The sequence below is a fragment of the Talaromyces marneffei genome, chromosome 6 (assembly GCF_009556855.1).
Source record: "Talaromyces marneffei chromosome 6, complete sequence".
Lineage (NCBI taxonomy): Eukaryota > Fungi > Ascomycota > Eurotiomycetes > Eurotiales > Trichocomaceae > Talaromyces > Talaromyces marneffei.
The window spans coordinates 541,165-563,982 of NC_072353.1; the positions used below are offsets into that span (position 1 = coordinate 541,165).

A 22,818-nucleotide genomic window follows, 5' to 3' on the forward strand; every position below is an offset into this window, starting at 1 on the left:
AACATGTGCAAACAATGCAAAGGTGGAAAGATCGTTACATAGAGAGCGCAAAAAAAAAAAATGATAGGTCCATATCTCCGCGTCGCGCAATCATGGCTATCGTCGGCATAAAAAAAAAAGGCAAAATTTCCGCCGCATTACCTAAGATACCAGATAGCCATTCCTTGGTACCATACGTACGCATGAGAAATCTACAAAATTTGTGAATATTAATCGCGATGTAACGCTGATAAATTGTTGAAATGCGAGGACAGAAGAGGATAGAAAGTGGGGTGGGATTTGTCAGATTATATAAATTGACCGATAGTTAAGGCACCTCGGGAGATGCCTCCAAGGTAGATTTCATAGGGTATACATTCTTCATTTCTTTTTCGCTCTGCTTTTAAGAATATTTAGTTCATTGCATACATACATACATACATATCAAGCGCAAAAATTAAAAAAAACGTGAGTCAAAGAGCCTACCCTTGATGTCACCATAAATCCCTGCCTGATGCTCATTCTATGAAGTAGCTACATATCGGGGTGAAGATCCTACCCCGCCGCTGACGTCGCGACAATGAGTTTTCCGCTGGAAAACCCTCAACTCCTTAAGCCGCTGGCTCATCATGATGTTGTCGAGACGCCGCCAAGGCCTGCGTCGCCTGAGTACAGGTTTGGTACGAGGGCGGTGCATTCGGGAGCTCATATTGATCCCAGTACAGGTGCCGTGATTGCGCCGGTGAGTTTGTCATCATCACCATTTGCAGATAAGTTTTGCTAAACTTTCGATGTTTGTAGATTTCGCTGTCTACGACCTTTGCGCAGTCAAGCGTCGGAAAACCAATTGGTAATTATGAGTACACTCGCAGCGCAAACCCCAATCGGCAAGTTTCCTCTCGTTGATCCCAGGATGTGATGGCAATCGCTAATAATTCTGGGCGGATATAGGGACCACTTCGAAGAAGCCGTCGCTGCCCTCGAACACGCCCGCTACGCGCTCGCGTTCTCCTCCGGCTCCGCGACAACAGCAATAATCCTGCAATCCCTCGCCGCCGGTTCCCACGTTGTTTCCGTCTCGGACGTCTATGGCGGCACGCATCGCTACTTCACCAAAGTCGCAGCTGCGCACGGCGTAAACGTCACGTTTACACCAACCCTCGAAATCGGCACCGAAGCCATCCTCAAACCAGACACGAAACTGATTTGGATTGAGTCGCCCACGAACCCTACCTTGAGTTTGGTGGATATCCGCGAAGTCACGAATATTGCGCACAGGCATGGCATTCTGGTGGTGGTGGATAACACGTTTATGAGTCCTTATATTCAGAATCCATTGGATTATGGAGCGGATATTGTCGTGCACTCGGTTACAAAGTATATCAATGGACACTCTGTAAGTAACCCACCCTTTCTATTCGCCGTCTCTCTCTGGGGTGTGTCACAGGCTTATATTTGGTAGGACGTCCTGATGGGTGTCGCAGCATTCAATTCCCCCGAACTCAAGGACCGCCTCACCTTCCTCCAAAACGCAATTGGCGCCGTACCCTCGCCATTCGACTGCTGGCTTGCCCACCGCGGCATGAAAACACTACATCTGCGTGCGCGCGAAGTTACCAAGAACGCAACCGCCGTCGCAAAGGCTCTCGAGGCCTCTCCACTCGTAAAATCAGTGAATTACCCGGGCCTTGACTCGCATCCTCAGCGGTATATTGCTAAAAAGCAACATCGCGATGCCATGGGTGGCGGAATGCTCAGTTTCCGGATCCACGGTGGTCACGCTGCTGCCGAACGGTTCTGTCAGAAAGTGCGTGTCTTTGTGCTAGCGGAGAGTTTGGGTGGGATTGAGAGCCTGTGTGAGGTGCCGTCGAGCATGACGCATGCTGGTATACCGAAGGATCAGAGGGAGGCGGTCGGGGTGTTTGATGATTTGGTAAGATTGAGTTGTGGAATTGAGGATGCGGATGATCTTGCAGCGGATGTTTTGCAGGCGTTGGAGAAGTCGGTTGCGCCTGCTAATGGTGCTTGATTCATCTGCAATTGGACATGACTACATATAGACCTGTGTTGAATTTAGGTATTTTGGTTTTGGTTACCTCCGTTGATAGTTTTGGACAGACAAACAATTGGTTGTATCTGAGTCGGGTCACTATAGAAATCAGGTCACTATAGAAATGAATGCCTTCATGGATAAAAAAAAACGCCCGTCTTATCATTTTATCACAAACACAAAGATAAATTACATGATAAGATAAATGCTGTATTTACATGTAATAGTGCGGGTCTTTGCCACTTTTTGCGTACTGTTATTAGTTGAAACCAGCTAGCGAAATACATCTTCAACAACATCGTATTTTATCGTATTTTATTGTCCCTGCATCATCAAAGCTATTCACTTCGATCCTGACAGCAACGACTCTCGTCTGTGTATATTCTAGTAGATCGAGTGGGAACTAAAGATACTGAACTCCCCGGAAAATTGAAACGAAATGGCGTCAACGTTCAGCTTCGGCTTCTCCGGCGACGATATCGACATGGACGTCGACAATGATGTCGAAGTTGAAGCTGGGAACAACGTATCCGAGAAGCCTAATACAGAAGATACAAACGCGCCTAATTCATCTTTCCCAGCTGTAAGGCATGCGCTGGAAGATTGGGTGAGTTCTTTTCATCTTTTACATGTCGGTATGGATCACTAACGAATATCCCCAGACAAAAAACCTTCCCTCCCAAATATCATACAATACATTAAAACTCGGCATATCAAGCCAAGATGAAAACAATAAAAAAACAATAACAGTCGCCCGCCGTGAGCTCTTCGACGTGCGCACTCAACTCATGGCCGAAGACGACGCCGAGGACCTCGCAACTGACAATGCGGAGTTGATTGCTGGCCTAGAGCAAGGAGACCTAAAGCCGAATTTTTACGAAGGTGGATTCAAGACGTGGGAGTGTTCGCTAGATCTTGCGGATGTTCTTTTGACTTCTGTCGAGATTGGTGCCAGTGTTGAAGAGGGCGAGGATGTCCATGTTATTGAACTCGGCTGTGGGACGGCGGTGCCTTCTTTGATGCTTTTTGCAAAGATATTATTGTCGTTGACGTCGACGGACCGGCCAGGGAAGAAGAGGTATCGCTTCACGATGGCAGATTACAATTCTACGGTTTTGAGGATGGTCACGTTGAGTAACTTCCTGTTGACATGGTGGGTTAATTCTCCTTCTTCGCCGAAGGCGACTACAACCCCTGCTGAAGAACCGGTGGACGGCAATGATGAGGAAGAGGGGGAATTAGATATTGACACTACCCTGGTCGACACATTTCAAAATGATCTTGCGAATAGAGGGATAGAGATTGATTTTATATCGGGCGGCTGGTCGGCGGAGTTTGTCCAATTGGTTCTGAATCCTGTTGGTCAAGAAGCTGCGAATATGTCTTCTACACTCATTCTCGCTAGTGAGACGATATACTCTCCTTCGTCTCTGGGCGTGTTTTCAGAGACGGTGCTGGATCTGTTACGCCACTCTGTGGGCAGTGAGGAGCCGACCAAAAATAAGAGTACGGCACTGATTGCGGCGAAAAAGGTGTATTTTGGTGTGGGAGGGGGCGTGGATGAGTTTTTGCAGGTTTTGGATCAGCAGCCATTACAAGATAAGGAGTCTGTTCGGGTGCAGGAGCGGAGAGAGATAACCTCTGGGGGGGTGAAGAGGGTGGTGTTAGAGATAGGCATAGAGAGAAACTGATACATAGACTTCGATTATACAAGTACAACGACGAACGGTTTCTTTTGCTTATCTTTAGCTTTATGTACAATACACATAATCGGGGCCTTGGACCCGCAACAAAATAAGATCTAAAAAAAAAAAAAAAGGGAAAAGAGTGAACATAAAGCATTGGTTGCTGTCTAGTCAAATATGCTGACAACCTTTCCATCTTTCATCCGCGCCACCCGGTCGACCTCAAGGTCTTGGTTCTTCTGGTGATAGTGGGCAGCAATTTTGCTGAGGTCAGCCTGGGAGCCAGGGGCGACATTGAATGGTGATCCGGCGTTGAACACCCTGTTTATGAACATATTAGCCACGATCTCAGAAATGAAGATGGCGGTCAGCAGGGGAAGGTGTACTCAGTGCTCCTCAAATCGACATAATCCTGACGAGTTGCACCAACGAACAAATGACGGTCAGCAGCAGCCTGCTCTAAGGCAGCAGTGTGAATGGCATTTCGCTCCTCAAACACCTTCTGGTCAGGCGAGTATTTGGTGATGAGACGGGAAATGAAGGAGTCATCGGAAGCCTTGCTGATGCGGTATAGCAGGAAGCTGGCGGCGAAGGTTGAGACGGCGACGTAGAAACTTGGCTATTTGCAGCAATGCAATTGAGTGGTTAGCGATGTGGCCAGGCATGTAAATCGCATGAATGGTGGGTTGAGGTGCGACTTACGCCGAAGCTCTCGTTCACTGGTCCTTGGTGATGGTGATGGTGATCGTGTGCGGCATGCGACTCGAAGCGGCGCGGCTGTTGACGCAGCAGCTGCCTCACGGGAGCCGCTGAGCGTCTGACAGCAAACATTGTGGAGGTGTGAGGTGGTATGGCGAAGCTTTGAACACCGTGAAGTGTAGTCAAGCTGGTTGATTTGATGATGGAGAGGTTGCCGGCAGCGGGCCAGTCACGTGATATATTACTTAGAATTGGCCAATCAGCATCCACGCATGTGATGTTTGCATTTCTTCCTGACAAGAAGTATATTGAGTCCTTGACTCTATTCCTGAATTAATTGCTGAATATTGACAGTTAATCGACTACTAAAAATGATATCAAATGGGCTATAAAGTCACCTATACAGTAACGCCAAGTATCATCCAACGAAGCGATTTACCGCTAAGGTGCAGCGGGAAGACCCGTTGTTAGTGGCTAACTCATATCTTCATCAGAGTACTACTAACTGGGCACTCTCAGTCAGATTACCTCGGACCCGGCCAAGCGGAATGCAAGTTTCATATCCGAATGGAGACAAGTGTTGCCAGATGCAGGTCGTACGGTCGTCAGGTCATAGGTGCAAGCGCCAGGTAGCCGGCGGGTCGCTGCTTCGTGTCTACCCGAGATTCGAGACAGCTCACATACTAACCACCACGAAAAAAACATTGATTCTAGAAGAACAAACAGCCAAAAAAAAAAAAAAAAAAAAAAAAAAAGAACAGTGCTCTGGTCAATCCATTGGAACTTAGAACACTTTGACTCATACTCCCAACAAGTCCATGTCTTGGCCTTAGCGAGTTACAACCAACTAATTGCTGCCCAGTGACAAACCAATGCGAAGGCTTGATACCCAATGCTCACTCTCTTCACCTCAAGATGCCTCACTTGTGGCAGCTCGGCGAATGAGATTTCAGATTCACCCCTTTTTCTTACATGACTCTTGACGGTCCAACAAAGCCGTCGGTTTTAGTTTGCGTGGTTTCGGCGCTACCCATCCTCGAGTTCGTATGTCGCTAAAGTGGGATGCATGCATGTACCGTCACGACACACAAATCCTTGGGCTACATTTTTAACTTCATGGGGGATACTGCTAGTCGCTTTTTTTTTCTTTGGGTTGACTAAGTAAATAACTGCTACTAGTTAATAGTTCTTTCCTTGTTTTATCAGCCCAAATTCCGACGCTCGACTTCCCGAATTGTCTTTCTGCTTTTCTTGTTGTCTGACCGTTTCTAGAGCTAATTGTTGTGTATAATATTCATTTGACGAATTTGCTTGACTCTATTCTTATCTCCTCCACCTTCCTTCATTAACTGCATCACCATATTTGAATTCAAACTGATCAGGCAGGTCAATTATTTCCAGGGTTGAGTACATAACAAGAATCACGCCTTGACCTGGTATATCTATCCTATTACCTTTATCATCAACACACCATACCTGTATAAATGCCTGTCGAGCTGATTCCGGCTGCTCGATCTTTATTCTTTTGCAACTGCATTCTTACAACGTCTGATCCACGATTGGGAACACGTTAGCAACTGCCTGAGTCTCTTCTCCTTCTCATCGCACGCATCACAGATCAGATTGTGTACGTGATCACAACAGCACAATGGCTAAGAAGAACAAGGCAAAGAAGAAGAACCAAAAGATTGAGGATGCCCCTCCTCCTCTTCTGCCTGAGCCAGAGCCTGCAGAGGTAGCTGCTCCCGAGGAGGTGATATCACCTTCTATAGAAGCACAAAAGCACACTGCTCCCGTGGAGGAGACGCAAGAAATCTCTCCTCCCGAGCCAAGTGATACAGTGCTGGAGACAGTCGATATCAACCTAGGCGACAACAACCACGACGACGACGAACAACAACTAAAGCACCAAGTGCCACACGAGCTACAAGAAATAGAAGAGCACCAAGAGCTACATGAACCAGAAGAGCCGCAACAACCTGAAGACTGGAGCATGATTGCACCTCACGAACCAACTGTGCAAGACGACGAATCGGCCTCAATGAAGAACAAAAAGCATTCACCCACTCAATCAATCAGTGGGAAGTCATCCGGTACCGCACCGAGGAATGACCCTAAGGACGAGGAAGATACCTTTCAAGATGCTAAAAATGGATCGGACGAAATAGAGGAGATTGTTGATCCCGAAAACGCTCCAGAGAAGGCTCCTGAAGATATTCCCGAGGAACCTCAAGCCCATACAGAGACACCAGCAGACGCTGAACATGAAGAGCTCAAGTCAGTGCCAGTCGAAGCTTACCAGGTAAAAGAAGATGACGAGGATACTCCAGAACCCACAGAAGACGCGCCTGAAAACAATGTAGAAGGGACACAAGAAGAACCTGAACACAGTCTTCCGGAAGAACCAGCTGAACTAACGGAAGCCAAAGAGCTACAGACAGAGGGGCAACAAGAAATAGCGGAGGAAGCAAAAGAACATTCAGAAGAAGAACATCGAGACCACCAAGAAGATGTTGTTCCAGATATACTCGACAATATGTCCTCAAAACACTCCATTTCCGGAATTTCTCACGCCGGACCAGCACCCCTACCATCTCCCGTACCTAGTGAACCACGCTCTGTACACTCTCCAGTCATACCACCCGAGCATCCTCTCTCCCGCCATGGCTCGCCGATGATGTATCACACGTCACCACAATACAGATACACCAGTCCTGCAATGCAAGCATACAGCCCATACATGATGGGCATGCACGCCCCACAAATGCATCCAGGTAGTGTTGCTGCATCTTCCGCCAGCTTCGCTACAGCCTATCCTAATGCCTATCACTCCCCCATGATGGAACATACACCCATGGCATCTCCTCATATGTATCCCCGTCGCTCGAGCACATATGCCAATGGTGCAAGAGACTATTACAGCGGCAGAATGGACCGTACATTATCCGGGGGAAGCGGGAACAGTCATGCGCATAGCCAGCGGATGGAAAAGACAAATAGTCATATCAACAATGAGGATGACCATCATGAACACCATCATCTCATGGGTCGAGTTGAGAAAGCTATGCCGGACCTCAGTCGCATGTTGGACAGTTTCAAGGATACTCGCAATAAGCTGCAGGCTAGAGAGGCGGAATTCAAGCAGCTACAATCACAACATGAACAAGCCATTATGCACAAGGATTTTTATATTGAGGCGCTTCAGGGTCAGATGAAGAAGGCTGCTACAGAGACGGCGGAAGAGTACGGCAAGTTCAAGGATATCATCAGTGGTCTGCGGGTGGATCTATCAAATCAGCAGGACAGAATAAAGAATATACAGGGGTATCTCGATACATTTCGGAAGCAGAATGAGGAACTTGAGCAGGTAAAATCGGAGCTTGAGTCGGAAATTCATACACTCGAGAAGAAGGTTGAAGAGATGGAGATGGAACACGAAAGGACTCTCGAAGAGGCGAAAGAACATGAACGGGCCGAATTGTCTATGCAAAAGGAGGAATTGACGAATCTGTTCGAGGAAATCAGAACCGAGGATGAGACCGCCGCTAACGAACGATACAACGAACGCGAAAAGGAACTTCTCGACGAGCAAGAGACCCTGAAGTCTTCTTGGGAAGAGAAACACCGCGAGTTGGAAGAAGCGCACAGTAACCTCCAGACCGAACATGACGACAAACACGCTGAACTTGAGAGAACTCTTGCAGATTTGGAAGCTGCGAAGAATGATTTACAGGCCGTTCGTGATTCTTTTGTCAGCAAATCCGAGGACTTGGAGACGAAAGAGAAGGAACTTGAGACGACCAAGACGGAACTAGAAGAGAAGTTGGAGGAGGTCAAGAAAGCGCAGGATGATGTTCACTACAAACAGGAGGAACTACTGGCCACCCAAGCCGAGTTACAGTCAACGCTTGAAGAGCTTGTGACCAAGAAGGCTGAGCTTGAAGCCAAACATGCTGAGTTAGAAGATACGCACAGGAAACATGCCGAAGAGAACGGGCAGCTCATTGGGTCTCACTTCTCCGAACTTGATAACATTCGTGACGTCCACGCAACAGAGATCAATGACTTGCGCATCACACACGAAACCAACACAAAGGATCTCCAAAGGCGCTTCGATAAACTATCCAAGGACTTTGACGAGAAAGAGAGAACATGGGCAGCCGAGAAGACCATGTTACAGCGACAACTTCACGAGAAATTGGACGAATTAGCAGGTATTGAACGAGAGAAGGACGCCTTGGAACGAGATGATGTAGTCCGCGAAAGACACCTACAATCCGCAGTCGAAGAGATGCGCCGAACAATCGACAATATGGAAAATGACAGAGAGAAGCTGCGAAAGACATTGCAGAGCCTGGGTGAGGCGACAGACTTGAAGTCATCAAAGGGTGATCAATTCTTGTAAGTATGAACAACGTAACTAAATATTGTCCTATGAACTGATATTCCTGAGATCAAGACGATCATCTAACCTAATTGTGTGTAAATAGTGTCGACCAATTCGGCCAACTCCAACGACTAATCATCGATCTCTCCAAAGAGCACTTTTCCTACCTCCCCATCGACCCACCAAAGGACATCCTTGAAAAGATTCCCTCTGAAATGCCATCCTTTCTTGACAACACAGTCGCGTCCCGCGAACTCCGATCCGCCTACATCCAACACGTTGTCTCCAAAACTCTGACATACCGCATCTTCCAACCTTTCCTCTTCACTCTTGGCCGCAGATACGATAAAGCCGATACCTTCTTCCAGGTGTTGTCCATGGATATTCGCCGCAAATCCGTCCGCCGAGAAGCATTTTGGAGACAGCAAACCCTCAAAGCAGCCTACACAACGTCGGACGCAAAGCAATCCATCAATGTCGTGGCCGCTGTGATTGTGGATGAGATTGTTGACCACATCAAGCATTTCGCGGACCCGAAGCAACTAGACGCATTGTTGGGTGGGATTAGACGGATCGTCAAACTTGCGGCAGAGACCTGGAGACATGCACGCGTTGAGAGGGAGCTTGTGCTTGCTACTATGCCTGCGCCAGAGTCGGATGGAGAGGTCAATGAGGGTTGGGAAGAGTATACCTGCGGCAGGGCTTTCCCCGAATCCAGTCCTAGTGGAAGTGCTTCTCCTGGCGGTCGACATGTCCTGCTACGAGTCTTCCCGCGTATTTATAGGGAGGCGGCGCATGAAGACTTTATTGCGGATGACAAGGAGAAGATGAATGCCTGTGTTTATTTCCCAGGTTCTATTCTCTACTCTGATTCTCCTTCAGTGCTTGCGAGGAGGGAAGAGCAGGGCCAGAAAGGGAGTGTGAATGGCGAGACAGCACGTTCTTCGTCTCCCTAAGCTCCCTTCGTCCTCAAAAGGATGATAAAAGCAGTCGAATCTCAAAACATTGAGATTCATATTTCGGACTTTTCTTGCCTTTTTTTTTTTTTTTTTTTTTTTTTTTCAATTCACTACTTGCAATTTCCTTTATCACTCATGATTGTTGATTATTGTACCAATTTGTATTCCAAGACGGAACGACCTGTATTTTCGAAAGATTGAGCATGTACTACACAGAAAGATATTACGACTTAACGACCTTGACGACTTTATCATTGGGAATCATGTTGCATGGGCGGAGCCGGTGAGGAAGCATGGGGTTTTTTGGGATTCTGTCTTGTTTGGCTTTCGGTTCACTTCTTTACGAAATTGTTGCATTTTCATCTACATATTTAGATAGATACACTCTTTTGAGAAATTTCATTTGTCTTTGGTTTTCGTTAATATAATGACGTTTGCATCCATCTAATTGCTGGAAATCGAGTGAAAACACTTCGTAGTGCGGATGTGAGTACAGAGTAGAGATCAGGGGAATTATCAAATTTTACTTTTTCCTATTTGGGTAATATCGTGTTCATACCTCTTGTTGAGTGGTAGTTGTTTCCGTTTGATGCTAGCATCAAAATATAGTCTAATTCTCATTACTATATAGTTACTATATACCATAATGTACATCGTGTAGACACTACGAGGTGAATAAGGAGACTTGGTCTAACTAGAATTTAGAGAGACTCAAGTGCAGCCAAGAGTAAACATATCAACCACCAGCCTGAAAACAAAATATCCTTCCTAGTTGAACTCTGATTGGTAGGTGGACATGTTACAGCGCAGCCAGCAGATGTGATAGACGCGGAAATGTTTGACGCGGCCGCTGAGTTTATGGCCGCACCGCAAGGGCTTGCAGTTGGCGTAATAGGCGAAAGAATGGCACAGGAATTTCGACCATCTATTTTTCCCGTGTCCCAAACATGCAGTGTCCCCGTCACATTGAAGGTAACGCTCTGGGTGGTGCCCGTGCAAGCGCTCCTAGCCCAAGCAGCGACGAGATCAGGCTTTTGCGTGCCGTTTCGGGTCGTGAACACGATGCTCTTTCCATGGGTTTGAAACGTGATGTTGGGTGAGCCTGCTTCTAGATACGTTGAACAGTTAGTTGCTCGTAAACAAGGACCAGGCGAGCCGCCATCCTCAATGCCATTTAGTTTGTGAATCCAGGCCGGGACATAGTAAGGGTCACTGCTTGAGAAGTTTTCCTGGGTGACATCCATAGCTAAGAAGATCTCGTCGGAGCCGTTGGTGTCGCTCTTGACGGAAAACTCAATACTAGGGTTGATGTATGGCGCATATTGACTGCCTTGGATACTAGCATAAAACAGGGAGCGGACAAAAAAATGGACGGAGACTCAATAAAAGTGCATAAAGTGCAGCAACAACAAGACAAGCAATTATAGCTGCATTTCAAGTCTATTATATATGGGCTCCCATTCGTTGATTAGCGCCACTCTGGTTCAAGCGGCTCTTGTCTCGCCAAACAAACCCGAACCCTGCATGTATTATACATATCTAGACAGGGGTAAACCAACAACACATGCAACAACTGTTGTGGTAGGATGAGTTTGAGTCGTATTCAAACAGTCCCGGTTGAAATCTATTATAATATTGATGTAGCGTACATGCTTATATACATATATCATAGCTTTTCTATTAGATGCTGAATCAAATAATTTCTTACTCTGCACTATAGGTGGTGGCTAGTAGGCCTGGGGGTTAAATGGGCACTTCATGACATTAGGGCTAGAGAACTTCAAGACTTTCGCGATTGGGAAATTTCTTTACAATTCACTCAGCCACAACCTCCGCAATCCTCGTCAAAAGTGAATTAATAACCGCAAACTCACCAAACGCATCATAAAACCGCACAGGTCCCCGATCCGCAAAATAGCTAACCAACTCATTCGAACCCGGCTCAAGGACATATAACCTACACGTCGCCAGCGTCACAAGCACATATGCCGTCTTCCACGCTGCAGGCTCATCAGTCCCCCTACTAATCCGAATCCACCGTGTCCGCCGTTTGAGCATGTATTCCGTGATTTGTCGCACCATATCCGGAAAGGAGATGTCGTCGTCATTCATCCCGTAAAAGGTGTCTTCCAAGGTAGCTATAACGAAACAAGGTTGGAGGGTTTCTCGACTGACAATGCTGGTGGTGTAAAGGGTTGAGAGTTTGTATTGTCCGTTTAAGAAGACTTACCAACCGTTTGGGAGGCGGAGGTAGCGTTGAACGATGTTGAGCCATAGGCCCATGGGGATGGTCCAAGGGACATATTGTCCTCCTCTGACGATGCTGGCGTAGAGTTCGGTGACCGCTGAAGATTCAATGTGCTATGTATATGTTAAGATTAGTTGATTCAATTTTGATTCAATGTTTGAATGAATGATTGGGGAGATGATCCAATGATCTTGGTCGGCAACATACATTCTCCATTTCGATGGTTCTCCTCGTGAATTGTATCTACCAGAACCCAGCGTTTGAAAATAATGTCAGTGCAAAGCAAAGAGCTTTCTGCCATCCAGCGTATTGATGCTCAATACCTAGATATCGTGGTGCGCGAGAACGGCCTGGTGCATCGCGGACATTTCTGGCCTTTTCAAGGGTATGCTGTCACGCTGAATACTAGAAATAACCGCGCTGAAGTCCTACTTTTCCAACAAGGCTGAGCTGGGAACTATCATACTTGATGGCTCTATCTGGGAAAAACCGTGGGCCTTTGTATACAAGCTCCCTACGTACGTATGGACAATGAAATATTGAAGTAACAGCCTATCATAAGTCATGTAACAAACGGATGTTCTACAAAAAAGGGTTCTGTGATCGTAAAGGGTTTAAGATGGTAGTATCTGATGCCAGTTACAAAGACAAAATTTGGTGTTAGGTCCTCGGTCAAGGGATTCCTAAATCGACTAGACGTGTTTTCCTATGTATGTATTTCATGCATCACCGTGAGAAAACGTAATTTTCGTTCATCTACTCATAGCATAAACAAGTTCGAATGGCCCGTATCTCTAAAACCCATTTCTTGCAGGGGAAAAGGGACGCCAACGTATCTTGAAATCAGGCAGACCATAAACCACAATTATTCCTCGACAATTCCCAAAACATCCCCCGAATCTGATCCTTCCCATGAAATGCATCATACATCTCTCCATTCGTACCTGAAGAATCCATCAATGTATACGAGTCAGCTTCTAGCGCAAAGAATCTCACATTCCTCCCCACGGCAATGATGGTATAATAAGTATTCTCATCTATAAGCGGTAATTGAATAACTTCCTGAAGCGCCATTCGCTCTCGACGAACTTGGCACAAATACCTCGTCATCGAGTCAATCATCGTCTTCCATATCTTTGATTCCCGGGTCGAACGATCATTGCCCCTATGGTTAGGGTGCGCAAAAACGACTCGAATCTGTTGCGTCCATTCATTGATGATATCAACTACAAAAATGTCATTGGAGATGATTTCGTCGGTATTGATGCTGATTCCGTAGATGGGGGGGAAAGCGTCTAAGAGACGGCTGAACCACATGTCCTTTGCGGCTTGGTAGTCGTTAGGGCTGCCTTGGACTCTGGTTTCGTTGGTTTTTTCCCAGCGGATTATGGGAATGTCTGGTATTTCAGACATTATTGAGGCTATACGTACGAGATAGTTGGGTCAATGTATTTTTCAAATGGAGCGAAGCATCCAAAAAGTCTGCTAATTTCGATTAGACTATTGAAGATGGGCGAGGGAGAAGAGGTGATAAATAGCATTACGGATGCGGTCATTGCTTCGAAGTCTCTCTCCGTAGGTGCCTTGTTTTATGAAACAAGCTCTGTGAGTCAGTACAATTGACTTGGTCAAAGAAGCAACTTTGATTAAGTCGACACCATTCGGACTGAAACGATAATGGCCTTGAGATGGTATCCGAGACAAAAAGACAGTTTTTCAACATCAGCTGGTAAGAGACAGACTGTTACAAAATTGCATTATCTCCCCTACAAACAATTAATTATCATCATTCCAGCCGAACAAACAATAACGCTCAAGCAGCCCAAAAGACCCTGACAGACATCTTATCCACATGATTCCTCCATCCTGCAAACCGTGCCCTTAGCCATACAGAGACTTCATCGCCGACCTTCATATCCCGTACCGCATTTCCATCAAAAGTTGCGCGGCCGCGACCAGTCTCTTGCTCTATTTGCTCGGCTTCCGGTGAATCAGCCGGCAAATCATCAAGATAGTGCCAAACAATGTGATAATCGGTGGGGTTGATGGTTGCAGTGCGATTGCATTGTAGTTTGGTGGGTTCTGGGAGAAAGGGTCTTAGACGGTTCGAAGCTGGTCCCTCAGAGCTAGAGTTGGAATCTGTTGACCTTGCAGTAGCGGTCGTGGCTACTGTTGAGGTAGTCGAGTCAGACGCTCTGCGACCTTCCTCCGCTCCGTCATCCTTGTCGTTTGAAGGTATGATGTATGCATCGAACCATGTCCACGAACCCTGGAATGTGCCTCTATGAGCAGTCTCTCCACCCCATCCTTGATCATGTGACGAGATATCAAAGACAATCTTTCGACAGGGGTGAATGCCTCTATGTAGCAAAATATGAGGCTCGCGTTCTTTATCCGTCGACGAATATTCATCTTCGGTTTTATTTTCATCTTTCAAAAGACTATAACATAATGGTGGCGTCCTCAAACACTCTGTATCACCATCTGTAGATATCACAAAAGGCGTCGTGTTAAGTTTCGTGACCACACTTGGCCAATATTCTGCCTCATCTAGAATGATATCAATCACCTCATCTGGAAGCATCACATTTCGCCTCTTCGACGTTGAAGACGATGATGAGGTCGACCACAATCGACAAAGTATCTCCCTGACTTGGGACACGTCTTCCAAACTTGGGTAAAACTCTGTGTCCTGGTTCTCGTCAGGTGTGTTTTCTGCATCAGATGCTCCGCTGATTTTGCTACTTGTCTCTACTTCGTGGTGCTGCGGATACGATGGAAAGACTGTTCGCCGACCGCCACGTCCTCGGAGACGGAAGGGCATATGATTACGATCCATGGGGTTGTTCTTGTTCAAGATGTACCATGTAACAGCGTACAAGACTAAGAGAGGAATAGATATCTCTACCAGGATGCTGAGCACATCGGTCTGCCGACGGTTAATGAACCTGTAGCAGATAACGGTACCGGTATTGCCAAGAATGACTGTTCTGAAATCACAGGAGTGACAGACAGGCTTGCTTTGAGACTCCACTTCGGATGCGACTCGTTGAATACTGACTGTTCCTGAATGATAATGGATGAGTTCTACGTTCAGTTGTTGAATGTCGTTGCCTCGATGCGGGTAAGCTTTGCGATGACGTACCGCCAAATTGGTTGGTCTCGAGACTCGGCCACGTGATGCTGGAGGCGATCTTGTGACACTCACCTAATGGTTCAAGAACAAGAAAACTATTGTACGTGGACAAATAGAAGACTTAGAGGACTACCCAGGACGATATCCGAGGTCACCGGGGTAGCCGAATGTGCAAATTCTGGTGCGAGCGAGGCTTCTCGGCCAATATATATCTCTAACCGTAACCATATAACTATTTCCGTGAACAATGCTAAATACATAATAACCAAGCAACAAATATCTTTTATTCTGATGCAGCTTTTCTGGCAGATCTTCCACCAGAAGCACGATATGCTTCTGCGCGCTTAGAGCTCCTGTTCTTTGGCTTGCCCTTGCTGCCTTTGCTTCCCCTGCGCTTGAATTTGAATTGATCAGTTTTCTCAACTGCACGCTGACCCTCGAAAATAAATGGTTTGCCGTCGTCGCCATTTTGAATTTTGGCAGCTCCAGCTCGTCCGAGCAGTTTCTTGACACGGCCGCGGAGAGTGCTGTGAGCACTATCCGTCGCAGGAACTCTTCTCGGGTTGGAGTCGCGCTTTTTGCTCATTTTCCGTGCGCGAGTAACGCGGAGTTTGCGAGGAAGTAAAGGAGGGAACTTCTTGCCGTCCAGAAGCAATGCGGCCTCCACACAGTTCTCGTCATGGAATTGCACATAGGCGAAACCCTTGCCAACTCGAGTCGCCTGGTCACGAACAACCCGTACTGACTCGACATTGCCACCACCGGCATTCTTCTTGCCCGCAACCCCGGTATTAGCATTGAATGTTCGCCACAATCCTTCCTCAACATCAGCAGGAGGGCTGTTCTTTTTCTTTTTTGGGGTTTCCTCATCATCATTCTCATCTTTTTCTTGTCCGACGAAATCGAGATTACCAACAAACACACATCGTTTGTTATCGATAGCAGCCGGGTGCGCGACATTGTCAACTCGCAAATGACGTCCGAGCACAACAGTTCCGTTCAAGGCTCCCGGGGCCTTTTGAGCAGCAATAGGCGTAGAATAGACAACGTAAGCGTTTGTGCTGAGTGTTGTAGAATCCATGGTCTCTTTGTGCGCAAAGGCGGCTCGTCGAGGGACTCCCTTTTCTGTACCGTAGGCGGTTGATCGGAAGCGAATTGACTCGATCTTGTGAGCGGTGTCGGATTTCGGTAGTTTTGATAAGAAGGATGAAAGATGGGCCAAAAGAGCCTTTTTATCGGATTTCGACGTGATTGCGGAATTCGAAACGTTCCCCAAAAACACTGTGCGGTTGGATTTGTCCAATTCCTGAGCCTCTGCAGCGCCAGAAACGGTTTCATGTGCGGGTGGCGGCGCATCATCATCTTGTTCGCTATCGACGGAGTTTTCTTCGTCGCTTTCTGCAGACGCCTTGCTCTCGGCGTCTCCTTCATCGTCTCCTTTGGATTTCTCTGTTTTGCGCCTGGCTTTCTCTCTCTCTTCTTCGCGGGCAAGCTTCTGCATATAGATATCTTCCAGGTTGTCCGCAACCCCTCTTTTCCGCTTCCTATTTGGTTGTACTTGTGCAGGTTGTTCGGTTTCAGATTGAGATTGATCGTCATCACTTCCCTCCGCATCCTCCATTTCTATGTCGCTGGCAGCGGAATCACCAGCTTCTTCGTCCTGGATATGCTCCGCACCATCTTCTAGACCAGTGGTTTTAGGTTGAGATTTCGCAGACTGTGGTTTGGGTTGGAATTCTTTATATTCTATCGTTGGTGCCTTTACTGGTCCAGCCTGAGAGAAATCAGCATCAAGTTCTCAATTGACTGTTTCCTGGTAATTTCAAATGAAAACTTACACTTTTCTCAAAAAGAGAAGCCAGCAATGGGTCGATAGGAACATTGGTCTTTGCTGTTGTCGCAACAACTACAGTGCCATGTGCTTCTGTATCCTCGGACTTGTCGGATTTGCTTTTCGATTTTTTTGCCATTGCGTAGGATCAAGGATAGTGCCTCGGAAATAACTGAACAAGAAGCCTGATATCTTGAGCAGAATATGTACCAAAGAATGAGCGTGGTCTTCTTGCACCAAGAAGCAATTTTCTTCGCTGTGTAGCCGGCCAAAAAAATAAAAATGTCTTGGCAATCTAAGCTTCCTTATCTCCACGTGATCAGCCGATAACGAACCCGAGTTGGTTTCTAGAAATTTCAGTTTTGCCTTCGACTGAGAGAATATATATTATTACTATGTCAAGCTTACTTTTCCTTGTTTGTATCCTGGAAGAAATGTAATCTTATTCATTATCAAATTATTAACAATTAAGTGTTGGGTGGATTGAGCATCTACTGATCATCTGATCCTTCACAAACACGGAAAACAACCGCACATTGCGATGAAGTCATCCGAGCCAGGTTCAGCTTGTCTGTAGCTTAAACTACCTGTTGTTTCACAGTTCTGCATAGAACAATCTTCGTGATAGTTTATATACTTGAATTTCGTCTCATAATAAAGTTGTTTGACATCTATAGCTCCTTTTCAGCAGACGTAAGAAAATGCGAAAAGCAGAGAGGAAGACGCATCCGGGCTGAGGTCACGTGGCGAGGGCAAGCCGAAATCTGGGCGGTGAAAGCTGCCACAAGCACTGATTGGCTAATACGCGTCCAAAAAGGAATCAAGCCGCGTCGAAGGCCAGAAATGATCAGCGGCAGAATAGTACCGCCCGTGGCAGAATGCTTCCTATTGGCTCCTGTCCGCTTTTCCCCCAAGCCGCCGGCACAGGAACCAAACCAGGTCAGTCACTAACTGCGTCCGCCTGCTGCACCCTCCTCTTCCTCTACCAAGTGCCATTCCAACCTCGTCCTGCAAAAACTACGAACACACTCCACCTCTCGTCGCCAAATTTACTCGTATCGTATTCCTCGTTATTCTGCTTCAGATCAACACTCTCGTCCACTCGATTCGCATTTTCTCCTTCCTCCGATCTCTTTTCCCTTGTTCGTTTTCTCTCGCTACTCGCTCTCTCTCCGCCATCGGGAGCTTACCTCGATTTCCAATGCTGATCGTTTCGCTTCCTCTTTGCATGGTCACATCAGAAACCCCTTAGATTTCTCAGCTTCGTGCGCTTTAACTCATCGTCGTTTTTTCTATCTCGTCGATCTGTTGGCGCACTGCGATTTTCTTGGAGGCAAAACTGGTTTTTGTGAGCCCGTGTCGGTGGGGGGTTACGCTGTCAGTCCCTGCTGGTTGACAGTCGTACCTAACGTCGCCATCTCGAAATTACAGTCGTCTTTGAATGCGCTTTGATAACAGGTGAGCCTCATGAAAAATTGTTGTTTTGCGATACAGGCGTTTTGCTTCTTCTGAGTCTCTTCCACGAGGAAGAAACAACAGCGCGGACCAATTGTCCCGATAGCCGCTGGGCTGGAGAGCTCGTCAACACACTTACAAAACAAAACATTTTCCACGACTAACTCTACATATTTTTATGTCATGTTTGGTTATAAACTCGCGATTTCAATCATTTTTGATTTTTCTACTCTATTGTCATTGAGTGGTGGTTATGGTTGTAGCTTTCAGTTTTGGCTAACAAATTTTCTATACCAACAGGCACACCACTATCGCGAAGCACCAACTACCCGATCCAATTCCTCCAATTGCTATACCGTACCCACACTACTCTATCTACGAAGACAATTGCTGTAATCTATCAGCTGTATCGTTGCCATGGATGTCGCTGAGAGCACCGAGCCGGTCGCCCAGGCTGGGGTCGATTTGTCCAGAGTCATTGGCGATGTAGATATCTCTCTAGATTCTCTCGGCGATGATGGGAGATCCAGCAGTCTCAGTGAAATAGATGACGTCTCGGATAACGAGCCCTCCGATGTCGAGCTACCACAACCCCAACAGTCTGTGCCAGAAGAGGTAGATTCCGAGGCAGAAACCGAGCGTTTAGAAGACTCTCCCAACAATCACCGATTACAACCGAACATCAAATTGACCGGGATGAGCCGCTTTGAAAGTAGTCCCAGCAAACTTGCGCAATCTACGACCTATGACGAAATGGAAGAAGATGAAGAAAACGAATTGACTAAGACTCCAAGCAAGACCCGTCGATCGTCGAAGCCCAATGGTGCTTCTGAGAATATAGAAACACCGGTTCTTGATGATGCGGAGAGTCCTCATTCACACGCAGACGTAGCGGGCAAAAAACGCAAACGTTCGCAAGCGAATGAAGATCTTGACACCGAAATGGGCGACGATGACGAGCCGCTACGAAAGCGCCGAGGCTCTGTCGGAGCTGATGAAATCCAGGACGAAGTCGGTGGTGATGTTCTAACAACACGCGAAGAAACCGAAGAAGTCGGTCAACATGATGCTTCAGGAAAGGGAACTCCGCTCGACGAAACACCAGACTCTGCTGTGCCTACTATCGCGACTCGAGGAGGCAAACGCGGTGTCAAGAAGGGTAAGCGAAAAGGCAGAAGAGCTCGAGATACAGACGAAGACTTGGAGAATGGAGCTGAAAATACCGAAGATCAGCTGCAAGAAGATGAGGAAACAGGCGATGTAGCTGATGATGCTAACGACGCTGACGCGGTTGCAAAGTCTGAAGAAGAATGTAAGTCAATCGTCTCAGTCTGTAATGACATGTTTGCTGATTCACTGGCAGTGGCTCGAAAAATTGCAGCCATTGACGCTCTAGCGGTCTTGGAGAAAGAGTTTGCGACGCTGCGCGAAAAGTAGGTTTGACCCTTGTCAAGGTAGGATGCACAATTCGCTAATGTTGTACAGGATTTATGATGAAAGAATTGCCAAGATTGATCGTGAATTGGAACAACTTACAAGCCCAGAACCAACACATCCGGAACTCTTGCGTCAGCTTGAATGTTTACAGCGTCACCGCGACAAGAAAATAAACTATGAGCATACTCTGTATCAATATCGTATGCAGTCACTTATGAGTCGGAGTCTTGCCGACCGCGCTCAAATCCACAGCACTTATTTCCAGCGCATCCGAGATACGCGGGAGAAGCACTCCACTGCTGTTAGCAAACAGTTCTATGCTATCCAGCACGATCGCTTCAAGACCGAGGAGCTTGGCGCTCATCATTATATTCCCTTCCCTACCAGACGGTCACAGCAAATTTCGCAACAAACCGCGTACAACCAAGAAGTATCGGTTATGGCTGGAGTTGCAAAGTATGTCGGTTTCCCTGCAGCGCCAACCTTGTCTGCGGCTCGCACAACCGAAATTGATGACGATTTTGACAAAATGGGTGTAAGTCAATTTTATATACTTCTTTGGGGTACTTTCAGCTCACCGCGAGTTCGGCAGATTTCCGTTGAACACCGCCCGGTTGTGGCTCCGCAATCTGGAGTACGAGGAGGCATTTCTTCCGATATGCCCCGCTATACAGCGGCTGAAGAAACCCATCACGAACAGCAGCCTATCTGGGCCAATCCTCAATATGTACAAGCAAATCGGCCTGCACATCTGGCCAATTTGACATCTTTCACAACGCCAGCAGCACAGAAGCGTGTCATAGATATCAATGCACCAAACGGGTCTGCATCTACTATAGCAGACAATGCATCCGCTGCAAACTCTTCGACAGGGAATACCCCATATGGAATAGAACAAGATCATAGACAGCACGCAGCTGGTCAGCCTGGCACCGTCGACTTCGATGCTTTGGACAGAAAGTCTGGACTCAGATCTCAAAGCTCGTCTCCACTGGATGTCCGCAAGGGGCCTTCGACAAATCCAACCCATCTATTTGAAGCCAGACATGAAGTCCCTACCCGAAATCCAGGCTACTCCCCTCCACGATTTGGCTTATTTGGGGCCTCGAAAAGGGAAAGCTCACCACCCTTGTCTACTTCGAATAAACCATTGGGTGGCATCCATTCTTCCGGGCTTATGACTGGATCAGGGCCAAGTCGGATGATTGCACGGTGACGGATAGCAAAAGCTCATTAATGAGTTTACCTTGTGATACCCATTCTGTTCGTGACTGGCATCATGCATGTCACTGCATACTGGAAAAGATGTGTTCTTCGCGCCATGTTTTATCAGCCCCCTTTCAAGACAACGGGGGCTTACGACCTTGAGACTTATAATTCTGCACAGTAAATTTGTCAATCAGTTACCTACCGATAAAAAAATGAGTTGTCGAGTTGGTATTTGTTTGATTTGAGGGCTTTCATGTGGTATATAGTCTTGACTAAGGAGTGTTTTCGTTCCAGGGGTGGGGTTTTGTTTTTGATTTGATACAGAAACTCTCATTGCAGAAAATGCATGGCATATGAATGGTGTAAGCGTTGTTCCAAGAGGTGTACCGGTTTTATTCTCCTGTTCTCCGCTTTTGTATATAATGAGTGAATGAACGATTGGGTCATGGATCTGTGAAATAGCAAAGCAGGGTTCTATATTGGAGTCGAGGTAATCGCAGTATAACGTGCCACAAGCTCTCGAGAGCGATTTGAAAGCCGGATCTTCGTTCGCAATCCTCAAGCCAATGTAGAATTTCGAATGCCGGAATCTATTGTAGAACTATAATAAGAACGAAGAATACGAAAAGATTGACGATCACACAGCACGTAGGAAACCGAGCTCTTTCCTGGCCCATATATATCTAGACTATCCAGACATCCCCCGTCCCATCCACATAGTCAAACAAAAACGCTTATAATGTTCCCAAACTCCTTATGCAAGTAATAACTCCATCAAATCGGTCGAAAGTATTTGTACATTGTTGTTTTGATAGTAAGGACAGTCGGGAGACTATTTCTGCTGTTCGCTCGCAGCCGGCGCTGACGGAACAACGACATCCGAGAAATCCTCCTGACCAACTGCGCGGATTGTGAATGCATCTAATGGCCATCAATCAATTATTCAATTCCTATCAAGATACGTCGAGATTGTTGGTAGAAGGGGGAGACGTACAAACACCAACGATGAACCCGCAAAGACCGAGTCCCGTCAATGCATTTCTAACGAGATATGGTCGTCGAGCACGCAGCAAGGCGGCCCCGGCGCGGTAATCTTTGCCGTAGTAACTTGAATTGAAGCTGTTTTAGGTAGAGAGTATTAGCTTCGGTTTATCAATGACGATATTTGCGTTGGCGAGAGGGTGGAGGGAGAGGGGTATGATTGTCGAAGCCATATGGGATTTGATAGGTGCTGCGTGAGGGGGAGGCATGACGTACAGTCCGGATGGCATCTTGATGGTCAGTTCGAGCGCGCTTGTAGTGAGAGGGTTGCAATTGAAGTAGGCGAACGTGAGAGGAAGTAGAAGCGACTGACTGGTCTCGAAGGAAATGAGCGGATGTCGGAGAAAGATGGAAAGCCACCATTTGATGATCGTCCGGCAGGCTTGGCATCATATGGTGTGGCGCAAGATTCTAGATTCAGAGACGACCATGCCCATTTGTTGCTTCCATTGGGTAATGAGAAGTCTCATGTTGCATATAAAATAATTTCCATAAGTCCCTATATTTTGTTGCTTTTAGCATAGGAAGAAAAAGCAAATTTGTCCCATATTGTTGGAGCTATTCAGCTGTCGACAAGTTCAATATGTGGCGGTGCAGTATCAACGGGAATTGGCCTCCGTCAAGCTTGGTTGCTCAGCCAAGAATAAAACAGTCGGGTTTCAACCTCCCTCTTGACGCTCAACATCGTTCCTACCCTCTCCG

General features: G+C 46.8%; 10 protein-coding genes across 10 annotated transcripts; 4 read left to right on the forward strand and 6 right to left on the reverse strand.

Annotated features, from left to right (window-relative positions):
* Positions 1–559: 559 nt before the first annotated feature.
* Positions 560–2,008, forward strand: EYB26_007698 (uncharacterized protein; the record flags this gene model as incomplete). The annotated part of the gene is made up of 4 exons (XM_054266959.1): positions 560–721; positions 781–866; positions 931–1,375; positions 1,442–2,008. 4 exons carry the CDS (start codon positions 560–562, stop codon positions 2,006–2,008), a joined length of 1,260 nt encoding a protein of 419 aa, XP_054122934.1.
* A 460-nt stretch (positions 2,009–2,468) lies between these two features.
* On the forward strand, positions 2,469–3,720 carry EYB26_007699 (uncharacterized protein; the record flags this gene model as incomplete). Its single annotated transcript, XM_054266960.1, has 2 exons — positions 2,469–2,636; positions 2,692–3,720. 2 exons carry the CDS (start codon positions 2,469–2,471, stop codon positions 3,718–3,720), a joined length of 1,197 nt encoding a protein of 398 aa, XP_054122935.1.
* Positions 3,721–3,881: 161 nt separating this feature from the next.
* Positions 3,882–4,545, reverse strand: EYB26_007700 (uncharacterized protein; the record flags this gene model as incomplete). The annotated part of the gene is made up of 3 exons (XM_054266961.1): positions 3,882–4,035; positions 4,101–4,333; positions 4,417–4,545. The coding sequence occupies 3 exons, from the start codon at positions 4,543–4,545 to the stop codon at positions 3,882–3,884; spliced, it is 516 nt and encodes a 171-aa protein (XP_054122936.1).
* A 1,516-nt stretch (positions 4,546–6,061) lies between these two features.
* EYB26_007701 (uncharacterized protein) lies at positions 6,062–9,756 on the forward strand (the record flags this gene model as incomplete). Its single annotated transcript, XM_054266962.1, has 2 exons — positions 6,062–8,814; positions 8,904–9,756. The coding sequence occupies 2 exons, from the start codon at positions 6,062–6,064 to the stop codon at positions 9,754–9,756; spliced, it is 3,606 nt and encodes a 1,201-aa protein (XP_054122937.1).
* Positions 9,757–10,460: 704 nt separating this feature from the next.
* Positions 10,461–11,003, reverse strand: EYB26_007702 (uncharacterized protein; the record flags this gene model as incomplete). The annotated part of the gene is made up of 1 exon (XM_054266963.1): positions 10,461–11,003. One exon carries the CDS (start codon positions 11,001–11,003, stop codon positions 10,461–10,463), a length of 543 nt encoding a protein of 180 aa, XP_054122938.1.
* Positions 11,004–11,574: 571 nt separating this feature from the next.
* EYB26_007703 (uncharacterized protein) lies at positions 11,575–12,223 on the reverse strand (the record flags this gene model as incomplete). Its single annotated transcript, XM_054266964.1, has 3 exons — positions 11,575–11,938; positions 11,990–12,120; positions 12,215–12,223. 3 exons carry the CDS (start codon positions 12,221–12,223, stop codon positions 11,575–11,577), a joined length of 504 nt encoding a protein of 167 aa, XP_054122939.1.
* Positions 12,224–13,820: 1,597 nt separating this feature from the next.
* EYB26_007704 (uncharacterized protein) lies at positions 13,821–14,846 on the reverse strand (the record flags this gene model as incomplete). The annotated part of the gene is made up of 1 exon (XM_054266965.1): positions 13,821–14,846. The coding sequence occupies one exon, from the start codon at positions 14,844–14,846 to the stop codon at positions 13,821–13,823; it is 1,026 nt and encodes a 341-aa protein (XP_054122940.1).
* Positions 14,847–15,426: 580 nt separating this feature from the next.
* EYB26_007705 (uncharacterized protein) lies at positions 15,427–17,113 on the reverse strand (the record flags this gene model as incomplete). The annotated part of the gene is made up of 2 exons (XM_054266966.1): positions 15,427–16,917; positions 16,982–17,113. 2 exons carry the CDS (start codon positions 17,111–17,113, stop codon positions 15,427–15,429), a joined length of 1,623 nt encoding a protein of 540 aa, XP_054122941.1.
* A 1,302-nt stretch (positions 17,114–18,415) lies between these two features.
* On the forward strand, positions 18,416–21,082 carry EYB26_007706 (uncharacterized protein; the record flags this gene model as incomplete). Its single annotated transcript, XM_054266967.1, has 7 exons — positions 18,416–18,432; positions 18,730–18,786; positions 18,834–19,588; positions 19,658–19,741; positions 19,793–19,862; positions 19,915–20,401; positions 20,459–21,082. The coding sequence occupies 7 exons, from the start codon at positions 18,416–18,418 to the stop codon at positions 21,080–21,082; spliced, it is 2,094 nt and encodes a 697-aa protein (XP_054122942.1).
* An 825-nt stretch (positions 21,083–21,907) lies between these two features.
* EYB26_007707 (uncharacterized protein) lies at positions 21,908–22,346 on the reverse strand (the record flags this gene model as incomplete). Its single annotated transcript, XM_054266968.1, has 3 exons — positions 21,908–21,996; positions 22,070–22,194; positions 22,333–22,346. 3 exons carry the CDS (start codon positions 22,344–22,346, stop codon positions 21,908–21,910), a joined length of 228 nt encoding a protein of 75 aa, XP_054122943.1.
* Positions 22,347–22,818: the final 472 nt, after the last annotated feature.